Source organism: Mesoplodon mirus (genome assembly GCF_964341445.2).
Source record: "Mesoplodon mirus genome assembly, chromosome: 5".
Lineage (NCBI taxonomy): Eukaryota > Metazoa > Chordata > Mammalia > Artiodactyla > Ziphiidae > Mesoplodon > Mesoplodon mirus.
Genome location: NC_138980.1, coordinates 148,395,291 through 148,412,743, shown reverse-complemented (window position 1 = coordinate 148,412,743; position 17,453 = coordinate 148,395,291). Strand labels below are relative to the sequence as shown.

The 17,453-nt window shown below is 39.3% G+C and overlaps 1 protein-coding gene across 5 annotated transcripts in view; it reads right to left on the bottom strand.

The window, feature by feature from the left end:
* Positions 1-12,647: 12,647 nt before the first annotated feature.
* TMEM267 (transmembrane protein 267) overlaps positions 12,648-17,453 on the bottom strand; it is a 28,623-nt gene continuing 23,817 nt past the window's right edge. For all 5 annotated transcript variants that reach the window (XM_082622377.1, XM_082622376.1, XM_082622379.1 and 2 more), the window contains exon 3: positions 12,648-13,560. In XM_082622377.1, coding sequence (XP_082478503.1) covers positions 13,225-13,560 — 336 coding nt within the window. In that variant the 3' untranslated portion in view covers positions 12,648-13,224. The remainder of the gene's footprint in view (positions 13,561-17,453) is intronic.

Genomic DNA, 17,453 nt, shown 5'->3' with positions numbered 1-17,453 from the left:
CAAAAATAGAGTCATATAACACTTTCTGTTTTGTGACTTTTTTAAAAAATTGAAGTGTAGTTGATTTAGAATATTATAGTAGTTTCAGGTATACAGTATAGTGATTCAGCATTTTTACAGATTACTCTCCATTAAAAGTTATTACTAGATAATGGCTATAATTCCCTGTGCTATGCAATATTCCCTTGTTGCTTATCTATTTTATACATAGTAGTTTGTATCTATTAATCCCACACCCCTATTTTGCCCCTCCCCACTCTGTTTTGTGACTTTATATTAATCAGGAATAGCTCTCCATAGCCAAACCTATGGATCTGTATTGTTGTTTTTTTAAAAAATAAATTTATTTATTTATTTATGTCTAAGCTGGGTCTTTGTTGCTGCGTGCGGGCTTTCTCTCGTTGCAGAGAAAGGGGGCTACTCTTCGTTTCGGTGCGCAGGCTTCTCATTGAGGTGGCTTCTCATTGCAGAGCGTGGGCTATAGGCCCACGGACTTCAGTAGTTGTGGCTCGCGGGCTCTAGAGCGCAGGCTCAGTAGTTGTGGTGCACGGGCTTACTTGCTCCACGGCATGTGGGATCTTCCCAGACCAGGGCTCGAACCCGTGTCCCCTGCATTGGCAGGTGGGTTCCCAAACACTGCGCCACCAGGGAAGCCCTGTATTGTTTTTTTATCTTGCAAGGGTTTAATAGTATTCAATCGCATGGTTTTGCCATAGTTTATTTACTAGATTCTACTCAGTTGCTGGATATTTAGGTAGTTTGGTTTTTTCCTTTTCTGGTATTTATTACTATTACAGAAATGCTATGATAATCAGTTCTATACACTTTCTTCATTCATCTCAAAATTTTCTTAAATAAGTTCTTAGAAATGGAACTTCTCAAAGGGTATGCCCATTTAAGTCACTTTTTAATGTATATTGCCAACTTATCTCACACTGTCGTATATACGTGTGTGCCTCTGCCCTCCAATAGAGTGGGGCTCAGTGAGGACAGGGCCTGTATCTTACTCATCATTATACCCCCAGTGCCTCACTCGGTGCTCAGCAAATACTAGAGGCTTAGTGTTGAATGAACAAGAAATTGGATTATTCGAACAAGCCTTCACTATATGGGCAAAATCTTGCCAATGTGGTCACAGATGTCCACGGTTGGTACTTGTGGCCTCTTCTGAATATCTATAGTCTAATTGGTAATAATATTTCAAATGTTCATTTCTCAGAAGGAGTTGTTTTCTATACCACACAGAAAACAAAAAAAATTATGCATTGAGTTTTCCTTAAAGCATGGAGGACGGTTAGTTGTAAAAATATATATCACCAGGGAATTTGTAGGCTTGAAACAAGGGTCAAGGGTGGGTGATTGAGTGAGTGAGAGAGTGAGTATGTGATATTTCAGAAATTTGTATTCTTTAGAAATGAGTTAGAACATCTTTCAGCTGAGATGGCTTTTAGGAGAGCCATGCTAGGTCTCCTTCAGTGCCACAGTTTCTGATTTATACTCTTAACTAAATGTTTGATGGGGCTGGGTATCAGGTATGCCAAAGTAAACAGAGCAAAGAATGCAGGACTAACTGGAAACAGTATAACCTGAGAGCCTCAGTAGGGAATTTCCCTCTCACTGGATTTCTTATTCCTGGTTAACACTGTAGTTTCTGTTCCAGACTTAAATTTATAACTTTTCTTTTTTAGCATTCATGCTTTCCATATATATAAATAATCCAGATTCAGTCCAGTATCATCAGTCTTTTATGATGGTGAGGTACAGAAATATAGTGACTTGCCTAAGATTAGTCAATAAATTGGGAATCAAAGCAGAATAGTACCTCAAGCTAATAAAAACAAAAAGAATCTCCTCAGGAAAATCTGAAAAAGAAGAGCTGTGAGTGATGACTAGTCTTTCTGGATGTTAAAATATATTGTAAATCTACTATCATTAAAAGAGTTACAGTAGACACAAGACACCAGTGCATAAATCCAGAAAATATAATGTGTGAATTTACTACATAGTAAAGTTAGCATTTTACATCAGGAAAAACTGGATTATTCAATGAATTGTTTGAAACAACTGGTTAACCATGTGAAAAAAAAGTTGAGGCTTTGAATTCCAGATGTATTACATATTTAATGTAAATAAAATATAAAGGTATCCAAAGGAAATATGAACTTTAAAAAATAGAGCAGGAAACAACTTTTTAAGCAAAAAACAAGACTCAGAAGTCATAAGGAAAAGAATGAAAAATTTGACTGTACAAAAAAGTGAAATTCTGTCATGGAAAAATAAAACTCTATTAAAGACAAATGGCATAAAGTTGCATGTGGAGGGGGGTGACATTGGTAAGACCACAGACAAAGGGCTATTATATAAAGAGATCTTGTATATCAATAAGTACGAGGCCAGTGACTTAGTGGAAAATTTGGCTATGGATATGAACATGTAGTTCACAAAAATAAGGCTTACAAACATTATTCAACATTATTCAACATTCAAAACTATGTAAATAAATAAAAAGAAAACAAAGTGAGATACATTTTTCACCTATGAGAGTGGCAAAGGTCAAAGTGTGTTAGCAAGTATCTATTTATCACAAGTGGTTAGAAGGAGTGTGATTTGGTGCAAAGTCTTAGGACATTAGTTTGACAATACCTATCAATTTAAAATGAAGACGTGGGACTTCCCTGGTGGCACAGTGGTTGGGAATCTGCCTGCCAATGCAGGGGACACGTGTTCAAGCCCTTGTCCGGGAAGATCCCACATGCCACGGAGCGACTAAGCCCACTAGCCACAACTACTGAAGCCTGCACACCTGGAGCCCGTGCTCCACAACAAGAGATGCCACCACAATGAGAAGCGCATGCACCGCAACAAAGAGTGGCCCCCACTCGCCACAAGTAGAGAAAGGCCCAACTCAGCCAAAAATAAATAAATAAATTTATTTAAAATAATAATAAAAATAAAATAAAGTAAAATGAAGATGTAAGAGTTTGACTATTGGAGTTTATACTACAGACACATGTATGCAAAGATGTAAGCATAAGAATCTCATTGTAGCATTTTTTAATAGCAAACTATTAAAGACAACCTGCATACCTATCAGTAGGGTGCTAGAAAATAAATCATGGCACACAACACGATGGATTTTACTGTAGCAGTAAAGATAAGGTGTTGTAAGAAAAGCTCTCTGGTCTGTAAGTGAAAGGAAAAAAAAAAAGTGGAAAGCAGTGGTAAAATAGTCTTTCTTCTCTACTTTGGCACACTAATGCCCAACCCCATCACACATTTAATTACAGAGTGTAAATCATGAAACCACCTAAGCACTTAAGAGGACCTATCCTGTCTCTCCTAAAAGCCATTTCAGCTGGAAGATGTTCTATATTGTTTCTAAAGAATACAGATTTCTGAGATAACACTCTCACTCACTGCCCTTGGCCCATGTTTCAAGATATATATCCATATTTTATATATATATGTACAACTATATATATATCCTTGTGTGTGTGTGTATGAAGGAAATACAGATGCATGTAAATGTTTTCATATGCATAGAAAATTTCTGGAATGATGGGACACAGGTTTTTCCTAGTGGTTGCCTCTGAGGAGGGTGAATGTCTAGGGTGGTAGAAAAATCTACTTTTCATTGTATATACTTTTTTATGGTTTGAATTTTTACTAATTATATTTGTTTTTATTGCTGAATAACATTAGCACAAACTTAGTGACTTAAAACAACATCTGTTTATTTATTGGCTCACAGTTTCCACGGGTCAGGAGTCAAGTATGATTTCTGACCTGGATCCTCTGCTCAGCATCTCACCAGCTGCAGTCAAAGTGTCAGCCAGGGTTGCAGTTTCTCCTGAGGTTGGGGGTCCTTTCCAAGTTCCTGTGGTAGTTAGCTTTCATTTCCTCACAGTTGTTGAACTCCTGGTGGCTGGCTTCTTCAGGCCAGCAAGAGAGTCTGATCTCTAGATCCTCTTTTAAAGAGCTCTTTTTAAAGAGCTTACCTGATTAGGTGAGGTCCACCCAGGATAATCTCCCTTTTGATTCACTTAAAGTTAGTTTTAGGGACTTTAATTACATCTATTGACTAGAAGCAAGTGACAGTATTCCATGAAGCAGGAGTCACTGGGGTTTTAGAATTCTGCCGACCACACCAAGATTACCAACTATAAGACCACCATCACCACCACAGCAATATCCAATCCTTATGTAGAGCTTATTTCGTAGTGGGCACAGTTCCAAACACTTTGCACCTATTAAGTCACTTAATGATTAGCGCCATCCTATGAAGTAGGAACTATTGTTACCTTCATTTTATAGATAAGGAAACAGGCATGAGGTTAAGTGATTTACCCAAGGTTGAAAGCTAGTGAGTATTGGAGCTAGCACTGGAACCCAGGCATTCTATGTTCAGAGTTCTGTGTTCCTTACTACACTATGTATACATTTTTCAAATACAGTGGTAAAAAAATTTTTTTGACTGAGGCTGCATAACAAATATGCCAACACTTGTGGCTTAAACAACCACAACATTGGGGAATTCCCTGGTGGACCAGTGGTCAGGACTCCATGCTTCCACTGCAGGGGCACGGGTTCGATCCCTGGTCGGGAAACTAAGATCTCCTGCATGCCACGTGGGGTGGAAAAAAAAAAATCAGTGTTTATTTTGCTCATGAATCTGCACTTGAGGCAGTGGATGACTCACATCTGCTCCACTCAGCATCACCTGGAGTAATTTGAAGGCTGGGAGCCTGAATCATCTGGAGAGCTTATTCCCATGTCTGGCAGTTCATGCTGGCTGTCAGCTGGGGACCTTGGCTGGTCTCTGCATGGGCCTCTCCATGTGAATAGTTTGTCTTCCTCACAGCCTGGTGGCTGGCTTCCAAGGAGTAACCCATGAGCGAGAGAGTGAGCTAGGTGGAAGGTATATGGCCTCCTATGACTTGCTTTGGAAACTTATGCAGGTTCATTTCTATTGCATTCGATTAGCTGGGGCAGCCACAAAGTTCTGCACAGGTTGAAAGGAAGGAGAAATAGACTTTACCTCTCAATGGAAAGTGGCAAGGCTCTGGAAAAGCATGAGAACCTGAAATATTGCTGTGAACTGCCTCTAAACGGGTGATTAATGTATTCCTCTATCTCAGAGCTAGCTTGTACCCAAAGCACCTCAATAATTTAGCAGTTCTTTAAAAGCATCAAAACAAAGGCCCCACAATCTTAAATAATAAAACATCAAAGTAATGTCCATCTTTCTTTTTCCTGTGTTTGTGCTCCCAGTTCACCTTTCCCCTTGCATTTCCCTTAGAGTGGAGAACAAATGAAATTTGAAGCTCCCACCAGGTCTTTGCTGCTGTCTTTGAACCTGGATAATTATATTTTCCCTTTTATGGCTGACATTTCAGGAAAGAGTCCTGAGTTAGGACTGTCAAGGACATGTCAGCGCTTATCTTCTAAGAAAATAGGAAAGGGTGAAATAGATATAACCATTCAGTCATTCATTCAACAAAAATGTACAGGCATACCTTGGAGACACTGTGGGTTCTGTTCCAGACTCCACAATAGAGCAAATACAACAATAAGGTGAGTCAAGCGAATTCTTTGGCTTCCCAGTGCATATAAAAGTTATGTTTAAACTATACTATAGTCTATTAAGTGTGCAGTAGCATTATGTCTAAAAAAACAATGTACATACCTTAATTTTAAAATACTTTATTGCTAAAAAATGCGAACCATTATCGGAGCATTCAGGGAGTCATGGTAACAACAAAGATCACAGATCACAGGCCACCATAACATATAATAATGATGAAAAAGTTTGAAATATTGCGAGAATTACCAAAATGTGACATAGAGACACATAGAGTGAGCAAATGCTTGTGGGAAAATGGCACCAATGGACATGCTCAACGCAGGGTTGCCAAAATCTTCAATCTGTAAAAAATGCAGTACACATCTGCAAAGTGCAATAAAGGGAGGTGTGCCTGTATTGAGTCCCCACCTTGTGTTGAGCACAGCTCTAGGGAAAGAGTAAGAGGTGCAGACAGTGTGTTTGCCCTCAAGGAATCCTTGCTGGTGGAGGGAGAGTGAAAGAAAATAAAAAATTACAATGTTAATTCCTGTGATAGGTTCTGTCCTATTCTGTTCCTCAGGGTGAGCCCTAGGTTACTCTGAAGTGGGGAAAATCAAAACAAGCACCCTTACAGGTCTTTGGTGAATCTTTATCTTGTCTGGGATTGATGCTTCCTAGAACCCAAGTCCTCAAAAAGGAGGCTGCTATTGCATTGGTAATGTAGTTCCCAAACTGTGTGCTGAGGTCCCCCCAGGTGCTGAAACGAACTCTTAGAGGTGCTGTGGGATATTCTAAATGATTGAGAGACATACAAGGACAACTGTCGGACACCACACAACTACCAGTGTTAAGTCAAATAACAGGCATTATTTGGTATCTCTTTTGGCCTACTGGTATGTTGAAAAAAATTACTGAGACATTAAGAACATCAACTGTAAACCAAGAAAGTTTGGGAACCTCGAGTACCTCATCTATCAATTTTCCTGATACTTCCTGATATTTTTCTCCACAGTGAACACATTGTTTGAGCCATTCCTTCTCAGGGGCAAGGCTTATCACCTGGGCCTCCTTCAGGGCCTTCTCCCTGGGCCTTCAGAGGGCATCCTCATTTCCCACCTCAGTGCCCCGTTTCCCTCCCAGCAGCCCTCTCCCCTCAGCGCTCTGCCATTTCACGGTCCTCTGCACAGGTGCTGGCACTTCCCTATGGAAATAATAAGTCTCTGTCCTCACCAGTGCCTTGAGACTTGCAGATTTTGCATCCCTGTCCTTTCCTCCTCTGCCCAGTTACTGCTGCCCAGCAAAGGTGAGTGTGGGGGAGAAGTTATGTAGGGTTAGGGTTGGTTCAACACCCCAAGATTAATTCCCATGCGAACCCCTGGTGAGATGATAAAGTCCTAACCCTTTCATTAACCTATCTCTGAACTGGTTTCTTGTCAATTAATATCCTGGGGCTGCTATACTAAGATAGCATTCGCCTTGCCAAGCATCCTGCATTGGTAACAAAGGGTGCACATCCGGATCTGTTCTAGTTACAAGACTTCTCCTTTGGACTTTGTAGTGGTGGTGGTGAGGGGAGTAGCTGAATAAGGGTAGGACAAGAGAAGCATTTAGCCTGCATCATAGTGTGATGGCCACAAAACAGAGGGATGCAGAACACCTTACTGAAGTGGAGCCCTAGCTCAACCTTGGAGGCTGAATTGAGAGGATTTAAATGATTTACTGACAGGACACACTTGTGGTGAGTCTTGAAGGGAGAGTAGGAGCTACCCTGATGCCTAAGTGGGGAAGGAAATGGCTTCCAGTCCAGCATGTGCACAGAGGTGCTGTGGAGCACGGTTCATTCCAGGCACCGCAGAGAGTCCGGTGTGCCACGTAAAGGGGCCAGACCCGAACCAAACAGCTGCAATCAGCGGGAGAGGGACCACATCCTGGTTTGCTTAAGGTAAGGGTGATTTTGCTTACATAGTATTTCTAGTGTTTTATTCTTAGATTATGAGCAGCCGGATTCAGAGGCAAGTGGCAGCGAGAACACAGGCTTCTTATTGCTGCTGTGCCTCTAAGCTCCAGAGTTCTTCACGGGAAGGCTGCATGATTACGTGACAGCAGTTACAACGCAGGAGCTCTTGGACTGAGTCCCCAGTTAGAGTCTCCAGGAAAAAAGGCAAACCTGATCATGCCAACCTCAGGCTTAAACCTTTCAGTGCTTCCACATTGCCCTCAGCAGAAATTCCCAACTTCTTAACAGGTAAACAAGGTTTTCCAGGCCCTAGTCATGGTCAGCTGACTGCCATCAACCCTCACCACTCTCCCACTTCAAACACCCTGCTCCAGCAATGCTGAATTACCTACAATCTGGAGTCTCTCCAGGCTTTTGTAAACACTGTGCCCTCTGCCTGTGGGGATCTTCCCACCCACCTCCCATCACCTCATTCTCACCTTCACTGGAGCTCTCCTGCTTTTCTTTTAGTTTCAGGGAACCCCCCCTTTCTTCTGTAGTGGGACCTCAGAGGCCCTGCGCTTGCTTATTGCAGCACTTACACGCTGTACTGAAATGTGCTGTCTCTTGTATGTCTCCACTACTAGCCTAGCTGTTCTTTTAATGTAGAGATTGTCATTTTCACCATTAGGACATCAGTTTTTAATTGAAAGCCTGCAACACAGCAGGAATACATTAAACATTTGTTTCAGAGCTGACTGAACCGGTGTTATGTGAGGGTAGGTATTGTGTTCATTTTCACCCAAAGGAATGCTGAGTGTTTTACTGGCTAAGAATTTTATGAATTTAAATCTTATTTTTTTCCCACGGAGAATAGAGAAAGGGTATGTATGAAGATTCAGTAGTTCCACATGTAAAAAATAAAGAGAAATAACAACCAAAGGTGTTAATAGCGGGGGAGAAAAGGACATTATTATCCCAAGGTTAAACTTAACTCTGACAAGTTGGAGATCATTTCCCCAGAAACTGAGGATCCCCATTACTAGGACAAGGAGATGAAGCTTATAGAAAGAGCAGGAAGGGAGTCTTGGAAAGCACCTGGCTTATTCCTGATTGGCTTAAAAGAGACGAATGACTTGTTCAAAGACACCAGGGCTAGAATCAAAGGGTAAGCAGAATAATGGCCCCAAAGATCTCTACATCCTAATCCCCAGAACCTGTGAATGTTACCTTACACAGTAAAAGAGGCTTTGCAAATGTGATTAAGAACCTTGAGATGAGAAGTTTATCCTGTATTATTCAGATGGACCCAATCTAATCACATGGGCCCTTAGAGCGGAGAATCTTCCCCAGCTGTGGTCAGAGGGAGACGTGACTATGGATGGAGGATCAGAAAGATGCAATGTGAAAAGGAAGCTGACCTGCCATTGCTGGCTTTGAAGATGGAATAAGGGCACCACGAACCAAGGAGTGCAGGTGGCAACTAGAAGCTGAAAGAGGCAAGGAAGCTGATCCTCCCCTAGAGCCTCCACGTGGAAGGCATCCCTGCTGATGTCTTGATTTTAGCCCAGTGAGACCTGTGTGGGATTTCTGACATACACAACAGTAAGATAATACATTTGTTTCAAACCACTGAGTTACAGTAATTTGTTACAGCATCAAGAGAAGAGTAATGTAGGCTACACACATCATAAGCAGGTCAAATAGGCAGGCTTCTCATCTCTTGTCCGTAATTTCTTCTCACTCTTCTGTAGTGTTCTTACCCTTTAGAGATCTTGTGGGGGTTATCTAATCCCATCTCACTTGGGTTGATGTGTCGAGGTGAGAGCAGAGGGCTTGCGGAGTGATTTGCTCTGGGTCTCACACCCTAGAAATGGCAGAGCCCTTTCCAGAAAGATTGGCCTGGGGCTCGTGCAACCTTTTGTGAGTCCAGATTGACCAAAGGCAGCCTTGTGCCAATCAGTTTAGAATCTAGAGAAACGACACAGTCTTTGCTGGCCATGGAACAGGCCTAACACTGAGAGACTATTGTTATTGACTCTGGGCAAGCAGCCACTGAGCTCCAGGAAGAGGGAAGTATGGTATTTACACATGGCTTTCCAAGAGCAGGGCCTCTGCCGCATACATTGTGGTCCCGATAGGATCTCTTATGAAACTTTAAAAAGCTCCAATTACTCCCTGCGATTGCATGAAATAGCTCAGGGTAGCATATGCCACCCCTGTATGCGGTCTGTTATGTAACCACTATACCACATTTTTACACTTTATTTAACATCACCCAGACATTTATGGAAAATTTTCTCTGACTTCCACTTTATGTGCATGGTATCAATATTGCTAATCTGAGAACCTGGACAGTGCTTAAATTAAGTCAAATGAATATTGAATGAGTAAGGATGTGTGAATTCAGATGGGTGCTTTCCTTGCGAGCTCACACAGGTATTTGAGGAATATCAGAGTGTTAGAGCCCTAATCTGACATTCCCCTCCTGTTCAGGCAATCATGGGGCCGATGGAATTGGAAGGCTGCCCAAACCTTGAAGCAGCGTTAATTAGTGCTGCTGGGTATATAAGCCAAATAACTCCTTGCAAGGTCAGTCAAAAGGGTAATATGCTTCAGAAACCCTTTGATTATTATCGTGATCCCTGGGAAGTAAAGAAATGCCAAGGGACGCATGTGGCAATGCTTTGGATTTATGCAAAGTGCAAGGTAACTGTGGAGATTGATTATTAACAAGAGTTTCTCAGGTCAGTGGAATGCTGTGAGCTTCCTGGCTTGTGGCTGGATCTAACATGGGCAGATATTCTGAGGCTCGGCTTGTCTAGTACAGTATTTGGGAAAAAATTGTTTGGCAGCGAGCAAAGTATTATTAAGTACCCAGTCAAAGTTAGATAGTATGAATTGTAGTAGGCCAAGTCAGCATGGATCCATAACTACTTAAAAGACATGTGATCTAAAGGAGAACTGGGGAAAGCAGGCTAGGGATTATTCTGGGTTGGCTAATTGGATAGCACACAAGGAAGTCTGGGGTATTAGGGTATTGACATAGTAACTTAACGCACTGCATATGTGGAGCCAGGACAGAATTAAATGTACCCAGCAGTGGGCTGGTGGACCTGCTGACAAAGGAAGGTTAAGAAAAATTAAACATGTCAGTAAGGCAAAGAGTTGGCTCAATGAAGAGAAGGGAGGGGAGAAAAATGAAGTTAAACAGGATGGGTCTAGAGCAGTAGCTCTTAAAGGATGGTTCCTGAACAGCAGCATCAATATCAATTGGGACCTTGCTGGAAATGCAAATTCTCAGGACGTACCAAGTCAAAATTCTGGGGTGGGCCTCAAGCAATCTCTGTTTTAACAAGACTTATAGGTGATTCTGATGTATGTCAGTGTGAGAACTACTGGTTTAGAAAAAGGAAACAAAGTTGGAGCTCTCCCAGATGAGCAGTGTCATCTAAAAAGGAGGTACAGAGGCCTACTGTGCTGGTGGATGGCTGATATGATGTGATGAGAGTTAGTGGTACAGAAGAAGAGGGGATACTGAAGTCCCGATTTCAGGTGAGTCATCTGATGACTGAGGATAAAATCAAGGGTTAGAATAAAAGGAAAAAAGTGATCCAGTTGCTCATATCATCAAAGAAGGTGAAACTGAGTCTTAGAGGGTAGTAAGTGAGGGTGAGGAGGATTTGGAATGAATAATGAGATATCAAAGGAAGAAGACAGAATTGTGATGGATAAATGGTTTAGCTGTGACAGTGGTGAGCAAGTACCAGAATAGCCCCTATTCCTCTCCCCTTCAGTTGGGAAAAACCAAGTAATTGTTCCACCAGCCAAAAGAGAAAGGAGCCAAGAAGTATGTGTCTGATTGGGAGAAAGAGGGTGGCTGCCTGGGAGAAGAGAGGTCTAAGTTAAAGAAAAGAGGTGAGGGTAAATGGGAGTTTTAACCCATACACAACTGGGGTTCTTAGCCCACCACTAAAAGAAAGTAGGCTTGGGATGAGTAGAAAATAGTTCAGTGGTGGAAGTTCTCCTGAGTAGCCAGCATAATGAACGTGGCTCAAGAAAACAGTAGATCGGGAGGTCAGAGCAGTGAAACAGCCAAGAGAGAACACTAAGTGAAAGGAGGACGTCTGGAGAATGAAGAAAACACACACGTGCAAAGAAGATACAATCCAACTTTCAACATAAGTTGTATTGAAGCAAACTTTCTCTAAGAAAAGGGACAAAATGGCAGCATGGGAAGTTGGTTACTATATCTCTAGAGGTTACAACTACAGCTTTCAGAGACCACTTAGAGGACAAGGAACATTTCTGATGAGGTAGGAACAAAGATAAAGATAAACCCATACTTAAAATTTGCAGTTATTGTTTAAGCAAGGACTCATGGTCAAAGTGAGTTCCCATTCTAATAAAGTTAGGACAACCCCCAAAATGTCAATGTGACATTCTTAAATAAGGCCTTATATTTTTATGATATTCATTTGTTTAATACAGAGAAAGAAAAAAGGGGAGAGTTTTGTGATTTAGTCAGAAAGAGTTACACAACATATATGCTTTATTTCCAGGGATTTCTAAAATCATATGCTTTTTAAAAATCTCTACCTTAATCAAATTTACCCCCACTATATAATGTTTACTATTAAACCAACTAAATTGACAATAATTGCTCTCAAAAGACAATAACACATTGTAAGAGCTAATAAATTATAAAATATAACAGATTGCAATCAGTTGGTTAACAACAAAAAGTAAAGAGGCCGACCCTTTATAACAATTTACAGAACTCTGTTTAACTTAATGAGAAAAATCTGCTTTGGATAAGGCACTGTTTCGTCACTTCTCAGAGATTAAGGCACACAATCACCAGCATTACAAACACAAATGTGTAAGAAAATCTGAAGACAGTGGCTGGTACAAATGCTACAAAAAAACAGGTGCCTTTGGGGCACTGATTGTTATATCAAAGTATATTAAACTGTGCAAATGTAAAACTTACAGCAACTCAATTTTCCTTCTCTAATAAAGGTTAATCATTTTTAACAGAAGATCAACCTGAAAAAGGAAAAAGCCAATTTCCTAAAATTACTTTTTTGAAAAAAAATTGTTTTGTCTCTTAGTATCAGGCAAATTTTTAAAAAATGATTTAATTGGTATAATATTTTAGAATAGTATGTAAACAAATTGATAGCAACTAAAACAATTTTAATGGCACATTCAGGAGTTTACATTTGAAATGACATTATTGGTTAGGTCCTTTTTTGTGAATTTTATGGTTATGAGTCAAGCCTCAATATTTTGTTAATGTTAATTTTAAACAAATATTTTGTTAAATTTAGTTACGTTTTTCAAAACAGTTAAAACTCCAACACATGAGATTTGAGGGCAAAGATAATTAAAAAATACTACTTTGATAGAATGTTACTACAGTCAACATATTATAATAATTATTTCCTAAAGTTATTTCTGAAACAATAACCTAGGTCTAATGTTACTGTCTTTTAAGAATATTATAACATAAGTGCACGAAAGCAGTTTCTGCCAGTAATCACAACTCACTAAAGCACTTGGCAAATTAAACTTCAGTCAGGATCAAAATATATGAAATAAATAAATGTTAGCATTCATTATATATCTTATAATTAAGTACCTAACATGTTTTTAAAATTCACTTTAATGTTGGCTGTCATTTTCTCAACCATTGGTTCTTTAAGACTGCCATATGGTTATCTCAGACATCAATATGAATTCCATGTTTTGAAGACATCACTTGGCTGGTCCCTGTGAAATACATAACGAATGAACAGATGTGAGGTAAAGATGATGTGATTATTACATAAAGCCAAAATGGCAAAGGAGAAGTTTCTCCAAATGGGCATATCCACAAGCCATGGCGAATTCCATCTCGAACATGGTGTGATGTCCAGGATATAAATAACATCCAGGGAAGAAAGCACCATGAATCTTTGAGCTTGAAAAGGTGCATCGTAAACTTCAGGGTCAGAACCACAGCGGGTATCACAGTAGAACAGTGAAGGAAAGGTCTTCGTGGGAGAGTCATAGCAGCCTGCACAGGGAAAGCGGTAGCTAGTATTTCCTTCTTGGCAAACAAAATTTTATAGCTGCTTCCTAATATTGTAACCATCTGTTTTCCTGCAGGCTATTGGAAATGCAATTTTAATTTATTTTAATTTTATTTTAATTTATATTAGCCTTGAATACTTTCAGAATTTATTTATAACAACATTTAGAGGCAGTATATTATTTTAAACAATTATTTGAAAGTTGAGTTAAATAAACCAATAGCATTTCTAAACCATTGTAAAAAATGTAATCAATGTCTAAACAAATGAAAATTTCAGGCTTAGCACCTGAATGATCCATGAGTAAGGTTTCATCCTCACACATTCTAAAGGCTAATTTCCAACTAGATAATTTCTAATAAAAATAAAGCTAAAGATAGAGAAGATTGCCTGATTTGAAATCTCCCCACACATCTTCAAAAACACTACAGAACAACGACAAATAAAACTATACCAAGCCCCACTTAGCATAGCCAGAAGTCAGAGAATGCCTAAACTTCAGTTACTCTAAAGTATTAAACACCCAAGTCAGTGAGCGCTCTCTCACACTCCCCCCTCAAGCCAGAAAAAAACTGCATTGAAGAAAGATGAGGGGAAATCTAAGATTGATCTAAAGTTACCACTAGAAAGAGAAAGTTCAACCCTAGTGTGGGGTCCTGGTACATAAGAGCACTAACTACACAGAAAGGACTTAAAAGTGGGCATGATTCAAGACTCTGAAAGGCATTAGTTTTCCAGGAGAAGATGGTACAGAGGAAGGGAGAGATAGCCTTTGGAGACTGGGGTGGTAAAGGGAAAAAATAAGTAGTAAAGGGAAAAAAGAAGTAGTAAAGACAAAAAGGTTCCTATTTTTTTAAAAATAGAGGACACAACCTTCCCACCACATTAAAAAAAAATCATCCATTAAAGAGACTGTACCTTGCAACACTGTCAAATCAGACCAACCTTAAACTGGGTATCTTGTAAAGCCACTCCTTAAACCAGTATTCTTTAATTCCCACCTATCCCCTGAACATCAAAGAGTTTATTTATTCTACATTCCTAATTTCCTCTCCGTACTCCTCCACATTTTTAGTTGTTTTATTTTTACTTTGTCAGAACACATAACATTTCTGTATTATGCCATTTTAGCCTCCATCTTTGTTTTTAAGTTATATACCCACAATATATCATGCTCCTCAATAGCAGCTTGGGATGTGGGGTGGGATGGGCTACAGTAGTCAGTACTTGGAGGAGAGCAATAGCCTCATGTTGACATGATTAGTAGTTGTGCTCTGGATGTGTGGAGGGATACTGACTCTTCACAATTTCATTTGTGAAGTCTATTTATAATAATAGTTGTTAAGGAAAAAACAAGACGTTTCTGTTGCTTGCCTAATTTCTAAAATATTCATGCAAATTTTTCATTCATACATAAATAATAAAGACATACCATAAAATTATACAAGTAAAAATAGATATCTTAAAAATAGAAGTAGCAACCCACCACCAGTCCCTCCCATCAGGAAGCTTGCACAAGCCTCTTAGATAGCATCATCCACCAGAGGGCAGGCAGCAGAAGCAAGGAGAACTACAATTCTGCAGCCTGTGGAAGGAAAGCCACATTCACAGAAAGACAGACAAAATGAAAAGGCAGAGAACTTTGTACCAGGTGAAGGAACAACATGAAATGGCAGAAAAACAACTAAATGATACGGAGATAGGCAAACTCCCAGAAAAAGAATTCAGAATAATGACACTGAAGATGATCCAGGACCTCAGAAAAAGAATGGAGGCAAAGATTGAGAGGGTGCAAGAAATGTTTAACAAAGATCTAGAAGAATTAAACAATAAACACCTAGAAGAATTAAAGAACAAACAGAGATGAACAATACAATAACTGAAGTGAAAGATACACTAGAAGGAATCAATAGCAGCATAACTGAGGCAGAAGAACGGATAAGTGACCTGGAAGACAGAATGGTAGAATTCACTGCTGCAGAACAGAATAAAGAAAATAAGAATGAAAAGAAATGAAGACAGCCTAAGAGACCTCTGGGACAACATTAAATGCAACAACATTCACATTATAGGGGTCCCAGAGGAGAAGAGAGAAAGGACTTGAGAAAATATTTGAAGAGATTATTGTCGAAAACTTCCCTAACATGGGAAAGGAAATAGCCACCCAAGTCCAAGAAGCACAGAGAGTCCCAGGCAATATAAACCCAAGGAGAAACATGCTGAGACACATAGTAATCAAATTGACAAAAATTATTAAAAGCAAAAAGGGAAAAATGACAAATAACATACAAGGGAACTCCCATAAAGTTAACAGCTGATTTCTCAGCAGAAACTCTACAAGCCAGAAGGGAGTGGCACAATATATTTAAAGTGATGAAAGGGAAGAACCTACAACCAACAATACTCTAACTGGCAAGGATCTCATTCAGATTTGACAGAGAAATCAAAAGCTTTACAGACAAGCAAGAGCTAAGAGAATTCAACACCACCAAACCAGCTCTACAACAAATGCTAAAGGAACTTCTCTAAGTGGGAAACACAAGAGAAGAAAAGGACCTACAAAAACAAACCCGTGACAATTAAGAAAATGGTAAAAGGAACATACCTATCAATAATTACCTTAAACGTAAATGGATTAAATGCTCCAACCAAAAGACACAGGCTCGCTGAATGGATACAAAAACAAGACCCATATATATGCTGTCTACAAGAGACCCACTTCAGACCTAGGGACACATACAAACTGAAAGTGAGGGGATGGAAAAAGATATTCCATGCAAATAGAAATCAAAAGAAAGCTGAGTACAATACTCATATCAGATAAAATAGACTTTAAAATAAAGGATGTTACAAGAGACAAGGAAGGACACTACATAATGATCAAGGGATCAATCCAAGAAGAAGATATAACAATTATAAATATATATGCACCCAACATAGAAGCACCTCAATACATAAGGTAACTACTAACAGCTATAAAAGAGGAAATCGACAGTAACACAATAATAGTGGGGGACTTCAACATCTCACTTACACCAATGGACAGATCATCCAGACAGAAAATTAATAAGAAGCTTTAAATGACACAATAGACCAGATAGATTTAATTGATATTTATAGGACATTCCATCCAAAAACAGCAGATTACACTTTCTTCTCAAGTGCACACAGAATATTCTCCAGGATTGATCACATCTTGGGTCACGAATCAAGCCTCAGTATATTTAAGAAAATTGAAATCATATCACGCATCTTTCTGACTACAACGCTATGAGATTAGAAATCAATTACAGGGGAAAAAAACGTAAAAAACACACACATATGGAGGCTAAACAATACGTTACTAAATAACCAAGAGATTACTGAAGAAATCAAAGAGGAAATCAAAAAATACCTAGAGACAAATGACAATGAAAACACGAGGATCCAAAACCTATGGGGTGCAGCAAAAGCTGTTCTAAGAGGTAAGTTTATAGCAATACAAGCCTACCTCAAGAAACAAGAAAAATCTCAGCTAAACAATCTAACCTTACACCTAAAGGAACTAGAGAAGGAAGAACAAACAAACAAACAAATACATAAATAAATAAAAGAAATGAAATAGAAACAAAGAAAACAATACCAAAGATAAATAAAACTAAAAGCTGGTTCTTTGAGAATATAAACAAAATTTAAAACTTTTAGCCAGACTCATCAAGAAAAAGAAGGAGAGGATTCAAATCAATAAAATGAGAAATGAAAAAGAATTTACAACAGACACCGCAGAAATACAAAGCAGCATAAGAGACTACTACAAGCAACTCTATGCCAATAAAATGGACAATGTGGAAAAAATGGACAAATCCTTAGAAAGGTAAAACCTTCTAAGACTGACCCA